This window comes from Poecilia formosa, unplaced genomic scaffold (genome assembly GCF_000485575.1).
Source record: "Poecilia formosa unplaced genomic scaffold, Poecilia_formosa-5.1.2 Scaffold63, whole genome shotgun sequence".
Taxonomy (NCBI): domain Eukaryota; kingdom Metazoa; phylum Chordata; class Actinopteri; order Cyprinodontiformes; family Poeciliidae; genus Poecilia; species Poecilia formosa.
In genome coordinates, this window is record NW_006800002.1 from 1,970,248 (window position 1) to 1,991,099 (window position 20,852).

At 39.5% G+C, this 20,852-nt stretch overlaps 1 protein-coding gene across 1 annotated transcript in view; it reads left to right on the forward strand.

The window, feature by feature from the left end:
* The window catches only part of LOC103139682 (roundabout homolog 2-like), a 73,460-nt gene that overhangs the window by 13,554 nt on the left and 39,054 nt on the right, over nucleotides 1-20,852 (forward strand). Inside the window, exon 3 of the mRNA XM_016672621.1 lies at nucleotides 2,388-2,714. Coding sequence (XP_016528107.1) covers nucleotides 2,388-2,714 — 327 coding nt within the window. The remainder of the gene's footprint in view (nucleotides 1-2,387; nucleotides 2,715-20,852) is intronic.

Genomic DNA, 20,852 nt, shown 5'->3' on the forward strand with positions numbered 1-20,852 from the left:
CTCAATTTTTTATTTTTTTATTTTTAAAAAGGCTTAGATCTGCTTTAAGCAAAAGCGCACATTTCTCCCGATGCCTCCGGTTTAAGTCTAATTTAATGGCAGCATGTGTGTCATTAGGTTGCTGTCCACCGCTTCTCTGCGATGATAATGGGGGGGATTTTCATGCAGTCTGGATCATGCGCCGACTTTAATGCCACAGACAGAGCAGCTTAATAAATCACTGGTACAGTGACCATTTTGTTTCCTTTTTTTTTTTTTTTCAAACAGAAAAAAGTGACAGAGAGAGAGACAGAGAGGCCATCTGCTCCTCAGAAGCGACCTAAAAGCAGCGCCGTTTTGAATTATTCATCTTTTTTCTGACTGTAACACAATGTTGGAGACATTTGGTCGTGCTCTAAGAGCTTACCTCAGGTCTTGTAGCAGAGCGCCTTTCGCCGAGAGCCAAGCAAAAATAGTAATGGATCTCCGGGGAGTTGGATACAGGACTTATCTATTTCCCTCTGCCTCTTTTGCTTCTTTTCAGCTCCTATTAAATGCTAAGAATTTCCAGCTTTACACCAGCTATCGTCTTCATATCTGCAGGAGTCCACACACACAAAGTTTAGCCATTACCAAATCACATTAGATGCGCGATTTATATGCTCAGGTTGTCTTTAACATACTGGATAGCGATGCATATTTGGCGTAATGGGCCTTTCTGTGAGCGGAAATTGGAGGAGGAAGTAGAAGTTGAATGTACAGCGCCCTGAAAATGTGTCCATACTAGAGTTTAGATTTATGACCCAAGCCTGAATCCTGACCTGAAATGTGGGACGGGTGGGACCAAAATGATTTACTTGAAGGACGGGTTGTGCTTGGGCCAACAATACATACAGCACAGAGGAAACCAAACGAGAATACACAATGCAGAGCTACATTACTCTACTTATAGTTTAAATAGAGGAGTAGATAGTTGAAGTTACTGAGGAAAGAAAGTAAGGTGCAGAAGTTCATTTAAACAATAAATGCGCTCGCTGCCCCACCATGCCGCACTCCTATCAGTCACACCTCCCAGATGATTCGCACTTGACTCAACCTGAGGTTGCAACAAGTGACAAGATGGAGCTGGAAGATGATGAAGAGCAGCTAAAAACAGGAGGATTTACACTGCTTACTTAACTGGTGGTCTGAAAGCGAAAGCAGTAAAACCATAATTAAAATATGTCACGTTTACGTCTGGCTCAGGCCTAAAATTAATGTTAATTAGTCAGGCGGGTCGGGTCGGGCCTGATCTGAACTCTGTGTCAGACCCGCTGGAGGTTCTTGAGTTACGGCCAAAAAAACATTACCATATTTCATAAAGATTTTTTTAGATACAGTTACATAAAGTTGTGCATCATTTTTGTGGAAACAAAAATTATGTGGTTTTCAAAGTTTTTTGCAACCCCCCCCCCACCAAATAAACACTTTACAGGTAACTGAGTACGTATCTACAAACTTTGCACATCCACATATTTTTGGTGAATTGAAAGTTTAAGTTTGATACAGAGGGTATCATATAATTAACACTGATTGGATCGTTCTGCATTGATCTGAACCAGCTGCATGTTTCTTGTCATTGTGCTGGAAGGTACATTTTAACCTCAGTCTGGAGTTTGATTCCTCTGCTCTAACAGGTCCCTGATCAGCTTTCATGCCCCCGCTACAGAAAGCATCTCCACTGCATGATGCAGCCACCACCATGTTTCCCGATGACAATTACACCTAGGCATTTAGGATGATGAGCAGTTTTTTTTCCATCACACAAACTATGTATTAATCGCCTAATGATTTGTAAAGAGAATTTGTTGCAGTAGAATTTATTTAGAGTTGTGACAGTGAAAAGGAGCTGGATAAAATGAAAGTCTCGCTTATGTTTTCAGAATAATGCATCGTTTTCCCCTCTAAAATAATGAACTTTTGTTTGCCCAAAATCCCCTAGAAAAGCAGATTTTCAGTGTGACAAATTGGCCTGTCATGATAAGTTTTGTTTTGAGACCATTATCAAATGACAAATTGATATTAGTATTATATTGCAAATTCACCCTCTCAAAAACCAATCATTTTTTGTAAAGACCACTTAGCCCCTCATGTTCTCATATCCAAAATTAAACAGAGCAACCAAAAACAACAGATAAAATGGAAATAAATAAGACACACAACCAAAACCATAAATAAAATGGATTATGATGTCTTTGTAAACAAAATTGCCCTTAAAGGAGCCCATTTCAATTCATTGTAGTTGCTTAAATGCTTAACGTGACAACATATCTTAAGGAGAAAGCTCACATCATGTTGAATCATTCTGCAGTAGCCGACACATTTTCAAATCTGGACGAGTCACATTAACCTTCTCCTTTTCCTCTCAGGGTCCCGAGCACGATTTGAAGACAGTGCTCCTCGGATAGTAGAGGACCCCTCCGACTTGATCGTCTCTAAGGGGGAGCCCGCCACCCTCAACTGCAAGGCGGAGGGCCGGCCCACGCCCGGCATAGAGTGGTACAAAGACGGCGAGCGCGTGGAGACCGACAGGGATGACCCGCGCTCCCACCGCATGCTGCTGCCCAGCGGCTCCCTCTTCTTTCTGCGCATCGTTCACGGACGCAGGAGCAAACCGGACGAGGGCGTCTACACCTGTGTGGCCCGCAACCCGCTGGGAGAGGCCATCAGTCGCAACGCAACGCTGGAGGTCGCTGGTAAGGCTCTGTTTATGATAGTCAGCTTAAAGTTGGAACTGTGTTTCACTGTTCTGTTAATTTGGGGGCTAATTGGAGATAAATAGACTATGTGCTGCGTTCATTGAGAAGTAACGTATTTCTCAATGAACCACAACACAATGCATTGAGTTATGAAGATATTTTTCATTATACTAAATATATATATATATTTCATTTTTTGCTGATACGGATGCATGATCCATGTTACTTGACCTCATTCGTGACAATATAAGTGCTCACATGGAGCCATTTTATAGAACAATCAAGTTGCTATGTTACCTTCAGTTGTTAGAAAAATGCTGGATATATCGAACATTACTTAAAGACATTTGGCTTTGCAAAGTGACACCTCGGAATTGGGCTTCTGTCTCTTTAAGAAGCTCCTGCTCTTTCCAACACTTTGCCTTCAGCAGGTCATCACAGACTCTTTTACACCAGCTGTTTTGCTAATTGCTGCTGCTGCTAGTCTGGAGGAGCTGAGTCGGGGAGGCGCAGGGGGGAGAAGTGCTCTGTGAGGCGGAGGGTTGGCTGGAGACTGGGGCTTTAAGGAGGAGCTTTGTGGAAACAGGCGGGGCTTTTTGGGAGCAAAGGTTGAGACACCTCTAAATGGTTGCCATGGGAGATTAAGGGATTTCTCAAACACACATGAAAGAATCAAAGCAACACTCCAGGTATGTTTTTTTTATGACGTAATAACATTGAAACATGATGTAAAGCTAAAAAAAGAGTCAATTTTACATAATATCTCCTGTCTATATAAAGTAAATTAACAGTTTAGTTTTTTTTTTGCAAGTCATAACAGGGAATTTAAATGCATTTTATTAGATTAGTTTGTTAGTTTCTCTCTTGACTATATAATTTTAGATATAAAATACATTAAGAGCTCTGACAAAACCTGGTTGTCTTGATAATGTGAAGAGCTAAGGAATTAGGAGCAGAGAGTGGAAATCTTCATGTCTCATCCAAACATGATTTAGCTGAAACCCAAACCTGTGATGTGGTTGTTTCTGGCTCATATCAGCTCGGTGACTTATATTTATCCAAGTATTTTGGGAAAGCATGACTGTGTTGATCGACTGTAACTTCCAAATACACATTCTGGTATTTTGTTCAGATTTCAGCTACTCATTCTGAAGCCAAATGTGGTTACAAAAATAAAGCATGAACAATTTTAGCAGAGCCAGTAAAACTTTAAAAGCACACAAACGTAACTTCTCATGCATCTATTTATGTGTTTTGTGCTAATATAAGTAAACATGTTGCTTGCAGCTACCTGAGAAAATATAAAAGTTGCAGTCATCATTTTGTGGCTAATTTTCCATCTCAGGCTTTTTTTTTTTTTTTGCAAAGCTTTGACCTTCTGATATTGATTTTGGGACATATTCAAGTTTCTTTTTAAGATCTCTTACCTACGACAATCTTACTATTTTCTCTAGCATTCACCATCTTAGCAGTCATTAAATATTATGAATACAGAGGCACAATCACACTTTGCAGGTTGCTGTGAACAGGCTTTTGCTTTTCTTTCAAGTAAAGAAAATCAGTTTGAAGGTAACTTCATGTTCATTTATAATCTTTTATGAGCAGGTAGCATGGCTCGCTAAATGCAAACAAAGCATCTGAATAAATCGTTTCCGCCTCTCAGATTTGAGTTTTCAGCTACTTTGCAGACTGAATGGAGGTTGTAGAAACCGATGAAAGGATGTAGTTCGGTATGGTCACGGTTCTGTACTCTGTCTTTACGGTAACCTTGAGTAGCAATGTTATGGCATGGAGGTGCTTACATAAAGCTTCTCGGCTGAAATGTAGAGAACAGTCATAATTATTTCACTATAAAACAGATAAATAGCAATTTTTCTTAGTCTTGCTAAAATATTGCAACATATTGATGATGCATATATTAATGTTATATTTAATACAATACATATTTATTTATTCTTACTCTGATTTTGATGTGAAAACACTTTAGTGAGAGTAGTTTTGTGCAAAACGAAGCTGTTATGTGCAGCTGTTCTGCTGCCTGCTTGACTGCTTTGCTAATGGTGGTACTGTTTTAATCTCACTGTCAAAATTACAAGAAAACTGTAAATAAATATGAACAGTGTGATGGAAAACATAGATGTTTTTAAAGTATTACTTTTTCAAAAAGTAATTCCTGGTGCCAAGAATGGCCCCGTTCTAATCAATCAGTCAGTTTATTTCATAGCACATTTCAGCAGCTTGGCAGTTCAAAGTGCTTTACACCGTGAAAACATAAATCATCTTAAGAACATCACATTGTCAGCAGCTATTAAAATCATCAATGCACATAAAGTTGGTCAATGCTTCATTTGTTATGCTTCAAAAGGAACTCTAGACAGGACTTGCTCTACTGTAGCTTGTGATTCTGATGATTAAAACTGAAAACAATCATTTATAATGAACACTGACAGTCACCAGAACAGCTTCACGTCTCCGGACCTCCAGAAATCCCGGCTAAAGCTCCTGTACCTCAGCCACTGCAGCTCCCACTGCGTCGGCCTCTGAGGTGTCTGGTGTGAGCTTCCTCATATGTCGGTGAAAGAGCCGGGGCACGTGCCATTGTCTCCCCTCTCCCGCTAATTGTGCCAGCGTGTCTTGGCCCCGGGCTGAACCGCGGCGCTCCTTGGCACAAGGGAATGGATTAGTCAGTGAGTTGATTAGGGGAAGGAGCAAAACAGATTAGCAAGGGCGAATTGTCCTCGTTAAAAAAACACAAAACAGCAATTCGAGCCCAGTCTTATCTTCCACCGTGCTGAGGTTTTCCTTGCCGGCACACAGTGAATGTGTGTGCGTGTGTGTGTGTGTCTGTGTTTTATGGCTGGCTGACCTCATCAGCAGCTGTGTCCTAAAATAAAGACGGGCTCCGGAGATATAATGTATATCAGGAACCACAAACCCATGCAGCTCTGGGAGCACAACATAATGCGGATACTGTCGTATTGCCTCCTTTTTGAATTTGTTGACGATGAAATTGAGCTTCTTTTGTTTTTCTTCTACTGCTTCTTCATCTTACAGCACACTGAGATGGAAGAAGGGATGATTCACCTACAGGCGCCGAGTGACTAACAGCATTAATAAGTGCCTGTTTTATTCTAATCTCTGCGCCTGCAGTCATCCAGGGGCATATGCTAAGACGACGTGCTGGTGGTCCTACTGTCCTCTTTCCCTCGGTGTGAGGTCGTGCTGACTGTTGGGTAAAAACTGACCCAATTAGCTGAGGGAGGAAAAGGGGGCTTGGGGGGTGAATGCGGGTGTTAATGACCAGTTTTAAGCTGGTGGTCTGGCAGAAACGTGTGAGGCGAGGGTCTGAGACACAACAGGTGGGAGGAGGAAGAGCTCCAAACTCCCACTGAGCAGTAATTAATACCAACGCATCTGTTCAGCTGCTTCAGCTCAGAGGAGGGATCAGGAGATTGCTAACCTGCTTTTAACAGCACGAGTAATTCGTTCTTGCCTGCGAACGGTGCATAATGCATGAGGCTGCATGACTAAGACTTTCTACACTGCCTCACATTTCGCTGCTCCGTGACTCCTTTCGTCTAATTACTGCAGAAACGGGACTTATTCCGCCGAACCGCGGGGCGTTGTTTTGCGATCGCAGATTGCAGAGGCTTCACGCCGAGAAGATTTCTCTGTTTTCCTTTAAGTTTCCGAGCGCACTCTTTTCTAATGCAAGGGCAGGCAGAAATGATATTCCGGCGCACCGCAGGGTAACAAAAACATTGTTGTTTAACTTGTCATTGCTTTGTCTGTTGAAGGTAATAAATTGGAGGTCTGTCACAGTTGGAACAAAGGATGTGAAGAAGAGTTTAGCTGTAGCAGATGTAAAGTAAAGCCAGCTTTCCCACATGTGGTGCCTTGCAAACGTACTCGTGAATTTTTGCCGAGTTTTAGTGCGATTTTGTGTGACTTGAACAAAGTAGAGCACAACTTTGGAGAAGAAATCTTTTTACAAATAGAAAACTGCGGTACGGATATCCAGCTCTTTTTATCTGACACCGCTGTGTTAAATCCAGTGAAACCAGTTGCTCTCAGATGTCCCATAATTCAGGAGTCTGCAAAGTTTACTATACAGAAGGCATTTTTGCCATCAGTCCAGCTAAAAGGAACTCATTTAGAGCTGCAAGGTTTTAGATTACCCTTTTAAAAAGGACTGATGTTTAAATAAAGATAAATCTCAACTAGAAATTAGAAGTGTTTTTGATTAAAAAAAACTCAAAATCTTACCAAGTATTTTTGGTTTAATTTCTCCTGAAAATATCTTACTACACTTGAAATAAGATAAAACTAACTTACAACATTACATGAACTTTTCAGCAAGATATATGAGCTTGTTTTAAGTCAACAGTTCCTTAATATTGATGAAAATATACCAGTTCCACTAGCAGATTATTTAACTTATAACTTTGGAAAAATGTCTTGTTATAAGTGAAATAATCTGCCACTGGAACAAATGCTTTTTCACTAATATTAAGGATAAGTTACTTCTGAGTTAGTTTTGTCTTATTTCAAGTGCACTACGATGTTTACACTGGAAACTAGACCAAAAATACTTGGTAAGATGTTTTTTTGGAGTGTACTATTAGACTATAGCACTTTTATTGTGAATGAGTTGAGGAAATTCAATGAATGTATTCCTTGGCAAAACTGAAAGCGTCCCATTTTTTATCTACATTTAATTTGATGTCGGTTTTAGTCAAAGTTATTAGGAGCCATTGAGAAAGGTCCAAAGAGCCACATGTGGCCCTAATTAAACAAATAAAGTCCTCTTCTGTGTAATTTGACGCCTTTAGAAATACATCTGTTCTGTGAAAGTTTGCCGGAGAACATTTTAGAACAAAACGTTACTATGAAGACCAAGAAACAGGACAGAGCTGTCAGGGAGAGAGGATAGTCCCCCAAACTTTGACCGTCTCAGGGAGCTCTATTCAGTTCATTATCCAAAAACGGAAAGACTTTGGAGCGACCGCAAACCTGCTAACTCAGGGCCGTCCACTTATAGTGACAGGAGAGCAAAGATCGACAGGCCGACGGTAACTCTGGAAGATCGGCAGAGATCTACGATTCAGATCGGAGAATTTGTTGACAAGACATGCTCTCCATGAACTTGGCCCTTTTCATGGTGACCGTAAGCCAAAATAATCTCCTGCCACAAGTCGTGTAAGGGAGACGACAGCAACGTGGAAGCAAATCCTCTGTTCACATGGGAAACATTTCACCCTACATTCAAAATTATTCTTGTGGGGAGAAAATTGCCTCTGTGGTTCCTCTATATGCAATGTGAAAAATTGTAGTGGCAAAGTTGGTCAGAGGTGTATGGAAACTTGGATGGAGCTGAACAGGAATAATATTTGTTAGAAGCTAGACAAAAACTTGACATTGTGGGTAGAGTTTCACCTTCCATCAGGACTATAGAGCTACAGTCAGGGCAAAATCATGTGTCAGAATGTCCTAGTTAAAGTCTAGCTCTAAGTCCAATTGAAAAACCGTGGCCACACTTCCTCTTCACGGACACTCTTCATCCAGTCTGACTGAATTTGGCCTCTTTTGTAAATAAGATCGGAAAAGAATATCAATATATGTAAAAAGATGCTAGCCACATAGCATCTTTTGGATGCTATGGTGGAATTAAATGTAAATAGATGCACTTTTGAAATTTCTGAATCTGTGTATTATTTTCCCTTCAACTTCCAAATTATGTGTTATTTTGTATTGTAACATTTTGTGGCTCTATTGAGAACATCTTAATGATGTTACCATATGCCCAGTCTTTCTAAGCTAGCCGTTGTATCACAGAGTCCATGTGTACTTGCCTATGTAAGAAATGACCTAACAACTAACATGACCTTCATAGTATTGTTCCTGGTTAGTGATGGATTAGTTCAAAAAGCTGTATAAAGTCCAAAAAGTTTGTTTAATTCCATAAAACAAGATAATATAGACAGAGGAATGGGATATTATCACCTCACATCAAATGGCTGCTTTCCTGGCAGTAAAAAAAAAAAAAAAAGTGTTATGCAGTGAGGAAGGTACTTTCCCCACCCAGCATCATTTTAAGTGGCTGTAACTGAGGAAATGGCGGGTGTTTGCTCTTTGGGTAATGAATTTTTTAACTCGTGGAGGTCTCATAAATTTAAAACCACCCCTAGAGTTTCCAAAAGAGAGTTTCCTATTCATTACATCATCACAATGTGAAGTGTGCAGGATGAGGGGCAACCTGTGGGTGGGGACTGGAAGCACTTATGTGCTTTTTGGCTGCACAGAAAAACAATCAATTTGGAAAGCTTTGTGGTTCAGGTTGGAAGAAAACTCTGTTCCCGTCAGTATCTTTCTTTTAAATTTATCTTTATTCTACTCAATTTATGGCACTTTTCCTTTTTTTTAAAGTAATTTCCATTTTATCATCTGTGTGTTTATAAATGAGGGGCTGCAGAGAGGCACAGATGGCAGCCCTGTTGCCTCCTGGGTTTGAAGCTGACTTGACAAAGCTTTAAAGTGTTTCTCAAACTTTTTCAGACCGAGCACCATTTAACCCATTTAACAAACACTTATGGACCACCTAGCTCGAAATTACCCCCACAACAACACAACATCTTGATATGTACAGCCTGAAATGAAAACAATTGTCTCTTAATGCACTTATTAAGTGAGTTGTTCATCTTAATGGGAAAGATGGCGCTGTTTTGAACTGTGACTGACCACGACAAAACCACGATCAAGTCTACTCTACTTGAATTATTTGCAGATTCTGGAAGTGTGGCTTCTAATATTTCCAGTTACGTCAATTATAAGGAAATCAAAAAATAAGTTGTTCTTTACTACCGAGTGTTTGCATTAATAACATTTCAGGGCTAGTTGTGATTTAGAAGCACAATTAAAGAAAAACAAACTTGAGATGCTTTGGCAGAAACTAAAATCCTCTTCTTGCACTATTAAATATAAAAATTATCCACCCATTTCTATAAATTGTATTTGTCTATTTTGTTGTTCTAAATCATTTTTAATTAAACAAAAATTACAACACCTGCTGACATGTGAGCAGAGCATTGTAAGTTAGCAAAGTCTTAAAAAACCCCAACAAAGAACAGTTCTCACCAACGTAGACTCGTTCACGACGTAAAACCGTTCAAAAGAACGTCGTGAATCTCACATCAAACCACTCAGCAGGTTTAACTTGACTTCCTCTGATCATATAATATTCCTGGAGTTGTTTTCTTCCTCTGGTGTCTTGAACCTTTCTTTTGAGTGACCCGGTTTTAAGCCACTTACCCATTTTTATTTTTAAACACAGTTTTTGATAAGCTAACTGCAGTGTAGCACTTTGAACTGACGTCACGGCAAATAAACAGTTGTTTACATGCAATACCCTGCGGACCGGTAGGAGGCGCCAGAGTTTGAGAAAGATCGTTGTAAATCATTCACTTTTTATTGGTTATTATTTTCTGAGATGCATTTGTGAACAAATACAAAGACTAAACTCATAGCATAAAATTGCAGCTACAGCAACATAGCAGTTAAGCAAAGATTAACTTTTATACCTTTACAAGGTAAACTTGCCACTTCCTTTAAGTTTTGTCTTAAATGTTAAAATATTTTGAGTCGTTCTATGTATCTATGCTGAAACCATGAAGCCAAATTTAATAGTATTCTCATTGTCAATAAAGCACTGTTAAATTTTTAGATATATGCTCTGTGTTTAAATTCAAGGATATATCTGAAGGTCAGTGGGGTCAGCGTCTGCCTTGGGCCGGCTCTTCCAGCTCCTGCCAGCATCTTCATTGTCTTATACGTTTGTTTTTGGGCTCATATGAAACTTGTTTATCCCTGGCACACAGAAACCATGTCCTACCTTGAGCGATATGGTGGATACGATCATTTTAAAGCAGAAAATAAAATATCACTGTGTGATCTGGAAAATGTAGCACAGGATGAACCCGGCTTGTGGAAGTTCAAAATTCTCTTCCTGATCATTTTTGGTGATTTATTTAACTTTTCATGATGTCACACCAGGCAGCAGCCAAGTGTCTGAAGTGTTGGATAAAAATATTCACCCACAGGCAAGTCTCTGTTTATCCCAAATGCTGCAAATTAAGTTTTGCGAGTGCTTCAAAGAGTCATGGTATCGTCATCTGGGGGTTTCTACATTTTTTATGATGTGGTAATAGTGGTGTTGGACTTCGCAAAGAGAATAATCAGCGTTTTTTTCTGTTCGAGGCCTGAAAATTGGAGCAGCAACGAGATAAGACAGTCCTTCAGTCCATTAACAACAATGGGAAGTCCTGTGTTCATGTTTGTTTTAAAATCCTGTTTAACTTCCATCACAACCAGGACAGACCACACATGGTTACAGTTTTGATCTTTTTTTCCCCCCAAACTATTGAGAAAGTAAAATCTCTAACGTTATGCAGTGTTGCACTAAAACTGTTTTTTGAAATTAAAAACTGCAGAAATCTCCTGGGTTTTGTACAAATATGAACTCCCATTAAACAGCTGTTTGTTTGTGTTTTAGAAGAAAAAAAAATAGATTTTTTTTTTTTGCACAAATCCACCTGCTGTCTCCAGAAAAATAATCTCCGCTTTTCTGTCAATCCTTTAGCTCGTCCTTGTTTGTCTGAATCAATTATCCCTGAAAGAAGCTTTTCGAAAGGTGATGTTAAATATTTTTAATATGACTGCATTGATAAAAAAAATTGAAAAGGATGAACACTGTTTTTTTTTTTTTTTTTTGTCTGACTGCTGCCTGCATCCGTCAGGTTTCTCTCATGTTTTCCCTGCGAACGCATTATTCCACCCACCTGTAATCTTCTTTTCTGAAAGTTGTTCCGGAAGCTTCGGGGGAGAAACGAATGATGTTTGAACACAATCTTTCGTACCTTCATTGGATAAATCTCCTCGCAAATATCAAAACGATTTCATATTTTCAGATTATAATGAGCAACCTGAGGAGCTTACATTGTCCATTGCTTAATTTGATTTGTTTTGTTCTCAGAATTGGACATGAAGTACTTGGACAAAGCCGACATACAGAGGAAATGTCTTTTAGCTCCATGAAAACAGACAGCTGGTAGGATTTCTTTTAACAGTTTGTATTGCAGTTCAGAAAAGATATAAATTGTGCTTTTACTGACTACTTTAAAACTTCTTCTTGTTTGGCCAAAAGAATAAAAACTGTAAAAATGGATTATTTGCCAAAAATGTCAAATCTTCAGAAAGCTGAGCTTTCTGAAGAGACAATTTCTTGTCTCTTCAGAAAGCTCTGAAGAGACAAGAAATTGTCTCTTTTACTCCTGAATTTCAAGTAAATCTATAAGAATTCAAGTCGCTGAATGGATTTTTTTTTTCTCTTGTTAAATTCAAAATTAAAGTAAATTCAAAGGTTAAATGACTCTTTCTAATGCTTCAAAGCAGTTTTACTGTTTGCAGCCCTTGTTTCTCCATAGCATGCCATAGTAACGGTGTTTTGCACTGTCGAGAAATGCCAGGAGCAGTCGTCATTGTTTTATTTTTTTTTTATTTTTCTTTCTTTCTTTTTTGTCCTTGAATTTCAATGTAAGCCGCCAGTAACCGGCTGAGTTGCCTGACTTGTTGTGGAAGCAGAATAATGAGGCAGTGGGAGCAGACTAGAGATCCGTTTCCATCGTTTTCCCGGGTCTTTCCAACTGGGAAGGAGAGAGAGGGGCGTAAAAAGAAAAAAGAAAAAAAAAACTGCCTGTTTCAGAATCCTGAATGTGAATGTCCCCGTCCGTGTAGCAGATGGTCACATGGTGTCGAAGGATAAAAAAATAAAGTAGGGCAAATGAAAAATAAAAGTTGCTTAAAAGGCTTTAGAGCCAGATGTTCCTCTTACTCCTGATGAGGGATTACAAAGGAGGCAAAGTTCTGTGTGGGGGATTTCCTGTCTTTTCCTGCATTGTGTTCTCCTCTCTAAAGAGAATCTGCAGGTTTATATCCTTCTCGTCGGATGGGATTGCACCTAAGCGATTCATTTCTCAGAAGCGAATCCCTGCTGCCGTAGTTCGTCTGAAACCAATCAGTGTTTGTTCACGTTGCGCTGCTGCTGCTGCTGCCTCCGTCTGCTTCTAATTAAAACATGATCCCGGTTTTAAAAACTGAGCTACTTATGACCGGGACCGTCTACTGGAGGCGGTCCCCCCAGAGTGGTTTCACATTCCCCATCAGCGCAATCAGACAATGGGCGGATTAAAGCAATCCCTCTCCTCTGCGGACGATGCCTCCATTAGCTACGACGGTGTGGCGTCATAACAATGGGATTAGGCCGACCGTCTAACCGGTTTACAACTCATAAAGTAAAAGAACAATGGCAGCAAATCATTTCCAGAATCTGCGACACGTGCACTGCTGCCGACCCTGTTGGGTGTTGTTCACAAACGCAGTTCAGTTCAGTTCAGTTCAGTTCAGCTCAAAGAGATCAAAACTGAAGTAGTTCACGTTCCTGTTTCACAACCTAAACATTCTGGGCCAAATACAGCTCCACTGTGAATTAGTTTATGTTTATTTACGTGTTATTTGTAGGTGAAGTTGTCTGCAAAAATATCCGTTCCTCCGTTGGCTTGAATATCGCTTCATCATCAACATCACATCACGAATTATTACAATGTGTCCACATGCGGTGGGTGATAAACAATCTACCACCTCGCTTTATGTTTGATGTTTGTGCTGGGATGGAATTGTACAAGTACTTTGGTGAAACAAGAAAGTCCAATCTTTTTCAAAAGATAGATTCTGAATTTGAAATATTTTTTTTAGAGAAACACCAGGTTCTAAGATTATTAAAGAGTGCATTCACTACAAGGATGCAAGTGGAACGGAGACTGCTCAAAAAGCAGGAAGCAAGCTGCAGCGCAGGGCATTCTGGGTAAATACATCCAAAACAAACACAAGAGTCTAACGCTAGTGGAGGAAATGGGTTGTGCAATCCTACAACTGCTAAACTCTGATGCTACTATGTTTTTGTTCTTATTTTGTGAAAGAGGAAGTTGTGCTAATGTCTTATTTGGAGGTTCTCATGTGATTCGCTTCAGTAATTCTTGGTGCAGCGCCACCACAGGCCAGAGGCGGAGCAAGGTTTCAAATTGGTTTGGATTATTTGACACAGAGCAGTGTGAAACCAAACTTCTTCAGCTGAAAATGTAACAAATGTTACAATTTTGAGTCTACAGAGCTATCAGGTGTGAAAACACCCTAGATGTAATCTTAAATATATAAAAGACCGAGCAACACTGTTGTGTTTTCACCCACTTGGAGTTGGAACCTGGCAATGACCAGAGCAAGTTTACAAATTCTTGACATGTAAAAGCTTGGCATTCAAAAGACGAGAACTTCCTCTTCACCAGGTTCGCATGTAGAATGGATGGAAAGAAAAAGAAAGATGAGCATGAATATCCGTTTACACAGGTGTTTGGGTGTAACAGTGTAACTCCGTGCAGTGTGCGCAGCGGTCAACCAAATCCCAGCCATGAATAAAGGAAACAAAGCAGTGAGAGATTGTTCAGTTTCCAGCAGCTGTTCACTGCATGCTTGAGCTTTGTGTAAGTCGCTTTCAGGAAGCTTAAAAAACATATTTACAGAAGGTTAAAACATTATTACGTTTCTACTTCTCCAAAAAACATATTTAAACGTCTGGTCGATAAATTGTCCTTGAAGTTAATGCAATAAAAGATAATGTTGTTGTTTTGAGACCATTTTCACGTAATATAGTGGTAGCGGCATATTAATTATACAAGAACACATTCTCAAATATCAATAGACTTTAAATTCAAATTAACCTTGAACACTGGAACTGAAAGACATCTAAAATATCCAAAATAAATACAGAAATATAGAAACGACCAATAAAATGAATTATGAAGTCTCTGTAAGCAAAACTGTCCTTCAAAATAAGGGCCTAGTTGGGACCAAACCAAAAGACTGAAGACGTTTGTCATCCAGTTTTTGGTAAAAAACAAAAACAAAAAGAAAGAAAAATGATAAATCATGTAAATGAAAATAGTTGAGTTCGTTTTAATTCATCATCCGATTAATTGATTCATTGCTTATTGTGACAAGCCGCTGCACAAATTCATAGTCTAGCTTGTGTTTTGCATTGAAGCTCTTTGATTTCATTTACATTTCCTAATTATTTTCCTTTCTAATGTTTCAGTCATCATTTCCACTTAAAAGCTAAAAGTAAAGAGCGTGCAATGACATTACCTTGTCCTTTATCCAGTTTTCCTCTGTAATGCTCTTTTTTTTTTTTGAAACGCCAACAGATGGCCCTTCTGCTCCACTAAACACCAAATAATAGGAATAAATATCACTTAGAAATCAAGCGATGAATATTCTGAGGGAGATTAAATCTCCTAATCTGCATATCCCTGAAATATTAAAGTCACCACGGTGAGCGGCCGCTCCCGGAACAGCAGAAATAAGGACGGGACTCATTTATAGCTTTGCCATTGTTTAAGCTCACAGGGAGTGTGAAGGTTTGCCCGTTCAGAGGCGGGTGGGGAGGGTTAGGCTTCGCTTGCCCTGAGGTAGCTGCGCTGTGTGTCTGAGCCCAGCGTGGATGGAGCAGAGCAAGAGGAGATTACTCCGCAAACCCAGTCGCATTATGTCTGTGAAGATACTGCGGACAGTGGCCCCTTGGGAAGCAGGGAAGGGGGGGTGGCTTATTTTCTCTACTGTTTCTGAGGAGATGGATCGATTCGGCGCCGGAGTCATGATCACACACAAACATCCCTGGGAAGCTCTGACCAGGGTGGCAGGATTTAAAGCCGCAGCAGGAGAGAGGATCACATTATCTTTAACTAGACTTCAAAGACATTTTGGAGGCTCGTGATGTCAGGATTTAACTCTGTTCCCGAGCTTGTGTTTCAGCACTCGGATATCCTGCTTTTCAGAGGGCTGGCGCCCAGAGACTTGGGGGATCAAAAGCTGAGGTGGCTGTATGTAGAAATGCAGTTTGTTCATCTGGTTCTGTGAGTCCAGTACCTTGGAAACGCAGTTATTCCTGTAGACCAGTGGTGCCCAAAGTGTGGCCTCGAGGGCCGGCATCCTGCATATTTTAGTTCTCTCACTTAGATCAAATGATGGCTCATTAGAAAGCCAAAGAAGAACATAGACATGCTGAAAAGGTTGTTACTACCACCAGGGAGAGAACTACAACATGGAGGATGCCGGCCCTCAAGGACTCACTTTGGGCACGCCTGCTGTAGAGGTTCTCTAGAGTCAGCCATTCTCCATCCACAAACATCACTCCAGGTTACTAAAGCTTAATATAGTAAGCTATAGTAACCTAGTAATGTTATGCACACTAAATAATGAAGTGTGCAAAACAATTGCAAGTTTATCACAAGAGAAACAGGAAACATTTGGAAGAAGTTGCTCTGGACAGATGAGACCAAAACTAAAACCCTTTTTGTTGCGAAAAACTAACATTGCACGTCATCATCCCCAACAGAAAGCACGGCGGAGGCAGCATCATGCTGTAGGAATGACTTTTCGCAGCAGAGTTGATGAGCTTGATGGATTCCTGGATGGAAACTTGTTAGAGGCTGCAGTGTTACTGGTGCTGTGGTTCATCTTCCAGGGAGTGGACTCCAAATATTCAGCCAGAGTTACAATGGGAAAGTTTAGTTCTGAGCACATCCATGTGTTAGAATGGCCCAGTCAAAGTCCAAACTTAGAAATGCACAGCTGGTAGAGACATTTTTCAAAGGCTGTAGCTGTAGAGGGGAGAAAAACAAATCTTGGTAGGGTTGATGTCCCAATAGATTAAACAAAAATAAATAAATAAATAAATAAATAAAAGTGAAATGTTTTTTCAGTAACTTACTATTTGAACTGTATATAAGCATTTTATGTGTCAGCAGCTAACACTGCATCAGACTGAAAACTGTGAAAAATACTAAACTAATACATGATGACCTGTAAGTTTAACTTCGTCGAAGCAGCAGGTGAAAATCTATTGATTTTTAGAATCAGATAATGACACAAGACAGCTGAGGCCATCGTCCCTAAAAAAACTAAAACACTCTTGTATTGGATCAAATATTCACAATTACAAGCATAAAATTAATTGAAATTAACCCAGAAATCAGAAGGACTCAATGAGGTTGTGTTGAAACCACACTGCAACAAACAAACAAACAAACAAACAAACAAACAAACAAACTGTTTTTATCTTAAAATCAGGCACTCAGCAAAATCTTACAGATATTTAGCTCCTCCTTGTACAACACTCCATCAGAATGGCCAGCAAACATTGTGATATCAGTCAAATGTTGACATTACAACAGCAGTGTGAAATCAAAAGAGCCAACAACAGCAGCATCACTATTAACGGTTAAAAAAAAAAAAGTCCTATGGAGCATTTATCAAGAGCAGCATTAGCATAACTCTAACCAGAGCAGCATAGGAATCTCAAGTTGCTCTGGTTAGCATAGCGCTCTGTCAAAGCAACAATTTTCCTTCCGAATAGAGAATAGCATAATGCTAACCAGAGCAACATTCATAACTGATTACCAGTTAAGAACAACTGATAGAAGCTGATGAACAGAAACAGGAAATAGCAGAAAAGAGAAGAGCAACATGGAAGCTAAAGCTAATAAGAAATGCTGAGCAACAGAACATGTAGCAAACCTGCAAAGAAGAAATAGAAATCCAACGAATTCCTCCACTGGTTGTGGTGTAGCCATATTTGCTCTCTTTTTTTTTTTTCTGTGAAGATTTCCAGACTGGCCTGTGAGGTGAGGATAAGTTTTCGGTCTACTTCTCTGTGGCAGATGTTTGCACATGACAACCCCTCAGATTGAACCACGGGCACATAATCACCTGCGCTTAGACAAGTTATTTGACTATGAATAATAATTCACCCTCACTGCAGGCTAATGAGAAATTTAAGGATGTCGAACAGGTTGCAAATTTCCATTTTGATGAGGCATGTCACTTTTGTTTATCAAATGTCACAGCTTTTAAATTAAAAAAAAGTTTAAAAAAGCAGGGAAAAATCCAATTTTCCCTCTGAATAAAGAGGTTAAGCTCCTAATGCTGTCAATAAAGTTCAGATAAATTAGAGTGGGACTGAAAAAAGGCGAGTCAATGAGGTAAATGTGTCGACTGATCTTCATTCCAGAGGAAAATTTCCTCCAGTTTTGGAATATTTATTGCTGATTATTACTGGGGAAGTTCTCAGACGCTGACCCCTTCTGACTGCATCCACAAAACATCTGCAGCTCCTGCAATGATGTTTTAATAGAATAATTTTGGCACTGATACTGTGTGTGCATGCCATTTGCACTAAAACCAATAATTAAAGTAGAGCTCTAAACTCTGAGATATTTTTGAAAAATTTCTCAGTTGAATTCATTCGGTCAAAGCATGTGACATTGAGAGTGTTCTAATTTTTTATCTGCTTTTAAAACGTTTTTTAGATTTTTGGTGGCATAAAAAGAATGCCGTTCCTGGTGTTCTGGCTCTGAATGTGTTTTAAAACAGGACCAAGCTTTCTACTGTTGGAAGCTTTTCATAAAGTCAAAATTCATGTTTTTGTATATTTCACCGAACAAAACATTGTCCATTGGTACATGATTGTTGCTTCATGTGACCCAGACTTTTCATCTTGTCATTTTCTGCGAATTTCATGAACGTTTTTTGAAACAACCTGAAGTCACAAGGTTTATTCTATCATTTTGATTTTTTTTACTGTTGATGGTATCATAACAAAGAAAAAGAAAAAAATAAACCTTCCATGCAAGTTTCAACTGAAGGCATGAAAATCCCCAGCTGAGTTTAAAGTCAAGTCAAATTTATTTATTTTTTAGTCTGTGCAAGCAAATTAATTTCTATATTTTTTCTCTAGATTTGGACATTATGAGAATTTAATAGAAAACTAAAGTAAGCACTGCAAGCATTGTATTTGTTCCATATTTATTTAATCCATATGTAACAACATGCTATGTGTTGGTCGCTCACACATTACACAAATGGGGATATTAAAGTATAATTTTTTTTCTCTCCATTTTGTTTCATTGTCATTATTTTTCTTAGGTAAAACACTTAAGTTCAGATTTTAAGGAGGACAACACAGTGGTTCTCTATTTTAAACCATTTTTCTCTGAGTCCATCACTCAACAAAGTGGCCACGCATTTCTGGCAGCTCTGGACGGAACCTGTCCGTAACGTCAACACAGCCACTGGCAGCACTTGTGTCACAGTCTCCAGGCTTGTACTAAAAGAAATAAAAAAAAATATAAAATAAATTAACTTGCTTCCTTTTGGATTTCAAATCTCACTGAAATTGACAGAATATCATGGTGCCGAGTTATACTGCTGAGCATCCGGCACGCACGCCTCTTTGATAGTGCCGGATGACAGGACCTCTCTACCACCTCTGGAGTCTTTGCTGTCATCGTAGGATGCGGAAGAAAAGGAAGCCGAACAGCACGGTAGATGAAGTGTGCTCGCTGTGGCAACGGGAGGCGGAAATATTGGCAAATGGCTGGATCCCGCGACTGGCACCGTTTCATCGTTGTTGTGCAATCGACGTTTTTCCTACGAAACACGCTTTGTGTTTTGTGTAAGATATCACGTTATTTCAAGTCAAAGAGTTCGGGGTCCAAGTGAAGTCATGAGTCATCGGTGTGAAAGTGTGTAAAATTTGAGTCCACGCCTCTGCCATAAAGCCTGTGTGCAAGTCCTCAACCAGATAAAAGGCCTGGTGTTTGGGATGAATATATCCCCTAAACCCGCTCCTAAACCGCCTGGAAGGCATTTCCAGTGGAGTCAGGCCTGCTCTACCTGCACTGGGTGGAGCAACTCCTTCACAAAGCCTAGACATAAACCAGAGGACGTGATCAGTTTAGTTTGAGTCACTGTTAGTGTTTCAGCAAGGTGTGGATGTTTGTGGATTACCAATCTGCCGATTCTGATTTTGGCCGGTTCTGATTTTTTTAATATATCGAGAAAGTCACTGAGTTAGCAACAGAGGAGAAACTATTGTTTACTGCAAACGTGTAGACATGACATGGTGGGCCGGTCTGACCCTTCTCACAGAACAGCTGAAGAGAACAGCGGTTGATGTTTAGAGCTTTAATATCGACTTCACATCGGTCCCAATTAAGGAAACTGGGACAGATTTATTTTCTGACCAATTTATCGGTACACCTCTAGTTTTTGTGCTAATTTTGAATAGGTGCAATGTTTAGGGTTGAATAAGAGAAATTGCACTTCTGTAGTGTTAAAGTTATACACACAAGATTAAAATATCTTGAGTTAAAACAGTGGACAGCTTACAAAAAAAGACACGACATTAAAAAATAAAATGTAGTAAAATCAAGCACTGAAAAACAAAATGGTGCCATTGAAAAACCTACAACAATTGTCACAAAGTCAGTAAGTGGTCAGTTTATAAAATTAATAATGATAGTAGTCATAAAAACAAGACCCTTTCAAGAGGTTGAGGAATGATAAACCACCAGGGGACTGCAGGTAGGACGAGTGGAAAACTGAAGGATCCATGAAGGAGCCTGGTGGTCCATTGATGTGGACCAAAAAAAGTGCCCTTCTAAAATTTTTATTTTATATTTTTTACAGTTTATAGTGCTTGGCCCAAAGTAGAAATTTCTGAATTTAAAAGCTTATTTTACAACTGTCCTCCATTTTTGTTATTTTGCTTGAAGTAAATCTCACATCACTAGCTATGTGCTGCACAAGGTGTGTGTTTTTTTCCCACTCGAGTACCTGCAGCGGCATTGAAAACTTGTCACAGAAAAAGAAAAAAAGCTGGAGCATATCATCATAAGTTGTTCAATGGGTTTGTTTCTTTATTTCAGCGACAATTTTTTAATTTCCAATGTCTGATTTCTAAATGCCAAATCTTTGTTTTTTCCCAAAAGCAGCAGAAGCTGTCACTGTTGTAGCTCCGTAAAAATACAGCTAAAACAGAAAGCTTGTGTGTTTGGGTTTCAGTTTTTTTCTCCCAAAATAATAATAATAATAAGAAATTATCTAGAGGTGTGCGAAGCAGCTGGTAAAAAAGAAAAATCCATGCTCCCGGCAGCGACTCATCTTGAAAACATGAAAGGCCAAGTTTTCTCT